This window comes from Xyrauchen texanus, chromosome 22 (assembly GCF_025860055.1).
Source record: "Xyrauchen texanus isolate HMW12.3.18 chromosome 22, RBS_HiC_50CHRs, whole genome shotgun sequence".
Taxonomy (NCBI): Eukaryota; Metazoa; Chordata; class Actinopteri; order Cypriniformes; family Catostomidae; genus Xyrauchen; species Xyrauchen texanus.
The window spans coordinates 375,877-380,876 of record NC_068297.1 but is presented as its reverse complement, the minus strand read 5'-3'; the positions used below and the strand labels follow the sequence as shown (position 1 = coordinate 380,876).

Genomic DNA, 5,000 nt, shown 5'->3' with positions numbered 1-5,000 from the left:
GAAAACCGAGTGGGCCGGTGGGTCGGCCGCGAAAGGGCCGAATGGGCCGCGATAAGCTCAAATGAGCCGTCGCGTTATGCAGAATGGACAACAAAACGGCGCCACGATATGCAGAAAAGGATAGCGAACACCCCCCCCACCCCCGCTCAATAACTCTTGGCTAAACCAATATCGCTGAGCCAGTCAATATATTTATAGCTAATTACCCGAGTTACAACTAATCTAATTTAATAATGCTGACTCAATGGCCACTGCTATGTATGTTCAACCAGACCTCGAGTTGGCAATGCATTGGCCAAGTACTTGCATCTGCGTACGCATATTTGCATTAAGCATATTTTTGACCTTACTGAGTCTGGTGTTGTAAAACTTTACTGTCCTGCACAAAGTTGAGACCTGAATCCACCTGGACACTTTTGGAATCAATTGGAACGCTAATGGGTTTGAAACTACAAGTTTAAAAACCAAGTATGGATGTCTGGTGTCCACATATTTTTGGCCATGTAGTGTATTTAAATGTATAATTGTTGAAGTGTTTGTTGCAGGACATAACCCAGAAACCCAAATGAGAGTAGAGTCTTCTCTTTCTGTGTGTGGCAGTGAATGGAATTTGGGGCCCCTGGTCACTGTGGGACTCTTGTTCGGTCACATGTGGTGGAGGACTGCAGCGCAGACACCGTCTCTGCAATAACCCCGCCCCCAAATATGGTGGAAACGACTGTCTGGGTGACTCTAAAGGAAGTCGTCTGTGCAATGCCCAATCGTGTCCCATTGGTGAGCAATAAAACTGTTCATTATTAACCATCAGACTGAAGATTTGTGTCATTCTTGTCAAGATATCTTAACACTAGAGTTACATGCCATTCATCAACAGATGGGTGTCTCTCCAACCCGTGCTTCGCTGGCACTAAATGCACCAGCTTCCCTGATGGTTCCTGGAAGTGTGGCGAGTGTCCGGATGGGTTCACTGGAGATGGAATCAACTGTCAAGACATTGATGAGGTAAGAGACAAGACACTTCTCGAAGGTGGTATCTGTGTTTTCATATGAACTGTTCTTGATGGGTTTTTTTCTCTCATATTAACAGTGCAAAGAAGTTCCTGATGCCTGTTTTGTTCTCAATGGAGTCCATCAGTGTGAGAACACAGAGCCGGGATACAACTGTCTGCCCTGCCCACCACGATATTCCGGACAACAGCCCTTCGGCAGAGGAACAGAGCAGGCCATTGCCAATAAACAGGTGAGACCAGTCTCTTGTCCTCTTCCCCAATTACTTACTCTTTCTCGCTTGCTGAAGTTTATCGTTGAATCACAATTACCTTCTCCCAGGTCTGCACACCCAGAAACCCCTGTGAGGACGGCAGCCATGACTGCAATAAGAAAGCTAACTGCATCTACCTGGGCGTATTCTCTGACATCATGTACCGCTGCGAATGTAAACCCGGTTATGCTGGGAACGGTTACATCTGTGGAGAGGACTCTGACCTGGACGGCTGGCCAAGCACTGACCTCCTTTGTGTGGAAAACGCCACATACCACTGCAAGAAGGTACACAACCATTCCCTCAACATATACTTAAGATCTTTCCTGTTATACAGTTGAGGTCACAAATTCTTCATCATTACATGTCATATTTTAGGACAACTGCCCTGACCTTCCCAACTCTGGTCAAGAAGACTATGACAAAGATGGAACTGGTGACGCTTGTGACAGTGATGATGACAACGATGGGATCCCTGATGATGGGGTATGTCGAAAACACATTCAACTGTGAGATTGTTTAGAGAACACAGAGTGCTACTGACTAAAAACAGAAAGAACGGAGTAAACAAAAGAGACTTTTCCAGTAGCAAATAAATTAATTGAATTCATCAGTTCTGGATCTCTTGGTTGTACATCCATCATTTAATTTGTACATTGGTGAAAAAGATTTGACTGGGCAAACAAACACAGGCTCAGCTGTGTCCCAAACCATCATGTCCAAGGCAAATAACTTGCAAAAATGTGCAAATGTCTTTAAAAAGGGGGTCTAGATGTTTTCTGTCTTTAGCCAATCGTTTCATGGTTGACTGGACTGGATCTTCTGTTTTTGAAACAGGACAATTGCCCGTTCATCTTCAACCCAAGACAGTATGATCACGACCGTGATCAGGTTGGTGACCGATGTGATAACTGCCCATACGACAGTAATCCAGAGCAGACCGACACCGACAACAACGGAGAAGGAGACGCTTGTGCCATTGACATCGATGGTGATGGTAAGATCAAGGACTTTCAAAACGCAACCATGGTAACACAAACAACCATTGTAAGGTTGCAGTCGCCAATGACAATGTGAATTGGTTGTCCAGGTATTCTGAATGAGAAAGACAACTGCCCATATGTGTACAACATTGACCAGAGAGATAATGATCAAGATGGAGTCGGTGACCACTGTGACAACTGTCCATTGGAGCACAACCCTGACCAGGTAAGACTAGTCCACCAATCAGTCTAATATGCCAAAGAACATCGGTAAGCAGCTAAAAACACATTATTTAGGCTTTGCTAGATTTTAGAGTTTGTCCATCCATGCTCTTAAAGAGTTGCATCAAGTTTCACCTCTGCCTGTGCATGAGTTCCAAGGAACACTTTCTTGCAATTATGCATGCAATGCGTGCACTTCCAATGTCAGTTATAGGGACAGTATAATGGAAGATATCTCAGATTTATTCAAGAGCATGTTGAAGAGAAAGGCCTACGCAAGAACTTCATTGATTTATGTCGCACCACAGATTGACTCAGACTCTGACAATGTTGGAGACAATTGCGACAGCAACCAGGACATCGATGAGGATGGACATCAAAACAACTTGGACAACTGCCCCTACATCCCCAATGCCAACCAGGCCGACCACGACAAAGACGGCAAAGGAGACGCCTGCGATCATGACGATGACAATGATGGTGTACCGGACGACAAAGACAACTGTCGACTCGCCTTCAACCCAGATCAACTGGATTCCGATGGTGAGGCCAGAAGCACTTGTGCTGGCTTCGGTTCAAGCTTTTTCTTTCAAATAAATGTTCCCCCAAAATTCAACGTCCACACACTGAATATTCGCCTCTTTTCCCTTGCCCAGGTGATGGCCGCGGCGACATTTGCAAGGATGACTTCGACCAGGATAATGTCCCTGATATTGAAGATGTTTGTCCAGAGAACTTTGCCATCAGTGAAACAGACTTCCGCAGGTTCCAGATGGTTCCTCTCGACCCCACGGGAACTTCACAGATCGACCCCAACTGGGTTGTTCGTCACCAGGGCAAAGAACTTCTGCAGACGGTCAACTGTGATCCAGGCATTGCTGTTGGTAAGTGTTCAAAGACACCGGCTGAACATATTCCACTTCAGCCAAGCATCCAATCTTTAATGTGTTTCCTGTTGTCCCCTTCAGGTTATGATGAGTTCAACGCTGTGGACTTCAGTGGCACGTTCTTTATCAACACAGACCGTGACGATGACTATGCCGGCTTTGTGTTTGGCTACCAGTCCAGTTCTCGATTCTATGTGGTGATGTGGAAACAGATCACACAGACTTATTGGTCTCACACACCGACTAAAGCTCAGGGTTACTCTGGCCTGTCCATTAAAGTAGTGAACTCAACCACGGGACCAGGCGAACACCTCAGGAACGCTTTGTGGCATACTGGAGACACCGAGGGACAAGTATGTACCATTTCATCTAGACTTCATCCAAGAAATCTAGTTCTAGTTTGGCATTTGAAATGTCTTGCTCACATTTGTTTGGAACATTTTAGTTGCGAACCCTGTGGCACGACCCCAAGAACATCGGCTGGAAGGATTACACCGCCTACAGATGGCACCTGATCCACAGGCCCAAAACTGGACACATCAGGTAAGTGTGGATGATCAACCCTTTGTCTTCAATTTTAACCAACAACTAAAACTGAAACCCATTTTGCTCACTCTTCATCTTCTGATTGATGTTTAGAGTTATTATGTATGAGGGCAAGAAGGTCATGGCTGATTCAGGAAGTATCTACGACAAGACATACGCAGGAGGAAGACTTGGTCTCTTTGTCTTCTCTCAAGAGATGGTTTACTTCTCAGACCTCAAATACGAATGCAGAGGTAAAACATTTGGTTTTCTAGTTGTATTATTGTTCTAGAAAAATCTGCTGTATGTTTAACACAAAATGCTCACATGTTCATTTGACTTTCCTGCAGATATATAATGGGTTCATGGAAGACTTCCTGAAGGACGTGCCAGTTATCTGTTATTATCTGTTGTTTTAAATGTGCCGTGAGTTTGGGACTGAGCTTATAAAACTCTCTTCTGTGGTGAGATCAAGAAAATGAAACATTTAGTTGAGGACCACAGAAACTCGTAGAGACTCCTGGAGACCTCAACGCTCTTATATTTTATCTTCTCGATTCCCCACGAGAAAGCAATGTTAGATCAGGTTGTTGTGTCTTGAGTGCTTTTATAATGATGCCTCAGATCTACTGTGGACTTTGATCATGAAAAGAAGGAGCTGTTCATAAATTTAATCGATTCTGGTGGGTTTGAGACCCCACAGGAGGAACTGTTGAGGGACGATGCACAAGACGGTCTTCGGTGAATGACATTTGTCATTGAGATCGTCAGGACTTCTAGTTGAGTTACTGCTCTCATTCAGCGGCCTTAAAATCAGGGTTTCATTGACAATGACACCTAAACATGTTTTAAAGTAATTTCTGTCGCTATGTTCCTAGAGTGGAGTATTTCTCAGGGCGAGAAGGATCATGTGACTTGCCACTCGAGGAGGTTCAATACATAGATGAGCTTTCATACAATATCATTAAGAACCGTTTTAAATGTTTTCTTAAAGAAGGAGGAAGTTGCGATATAACGCCGATAACGAGTGTTTCACTTGTTGTTGTGCGGAGAGGACAGATATATGACGACTCATCTCAATGACAATAATCACTAAAGATAAAGGAAACAAACAGAAAACTG

At 44.3% G+C, this 5,000-nt stretch overlaps 1 protein-coding gene across 1 annotated transcript in view; it reads left to right on the top strand.

Annotated features, from left to right (window-relative positions):
- The window catches only part of LOC127662345 (thrombospondin-1-like), an 11,361-nt gene that overhangs the window by 5,798 nt on the left and 563 nt on the right, over positions 1-5,000 (top strand). Inside the window, exons 11-23 of the mRNA XM_052153475.1 lie at positions 601-774; positions 875-1,002; positions 1,088-1,240; positions 1,330-1,548; positions 1,640-1,747; positions 2,099-2,258; positions 2,352-2,470; positions 2,775-3,009; positions 3,123-3,350; positions 3,435-3,706; positions 3,799-3,896; positions 3,993-4,132; positions 4,229-5,000. The exon at positions 4,229-5,000 is cut by the window's right edge and continues 563 nt beyond it. Of these exons, the coding sequence (XP_052009435.1) occupies positions 601-774; positions 875-1,002; positions 1,088-1,240; positions 1,330-1,548; positions 1,640-1,747; positions 2,099-2,258; positions 2,352-2,470; positions 2,775-3,009; positions 3,123-3,350; positions 3,435-3,706; positions 3,799-3,896; positions 3,993-4,132; positions 4,229-4,236 (2,042 nt within the window). The 3' untranslated portion in view covers positions 4,237-5,000. The remainder of the gene's footprint in view (positions 1-600; positions 775-874; positions 1,003-1,087; positions 1,241-1,329; positions 1,549-1,639; positions 1,748-2,098; positions 2,259-2,351; positions 2,471-2,774; positions 3,010-3,122; positions 3,351-3,434; positions 3,707-3,798; positions 3,897-3,992; positions 4,133-4,228) is intronic.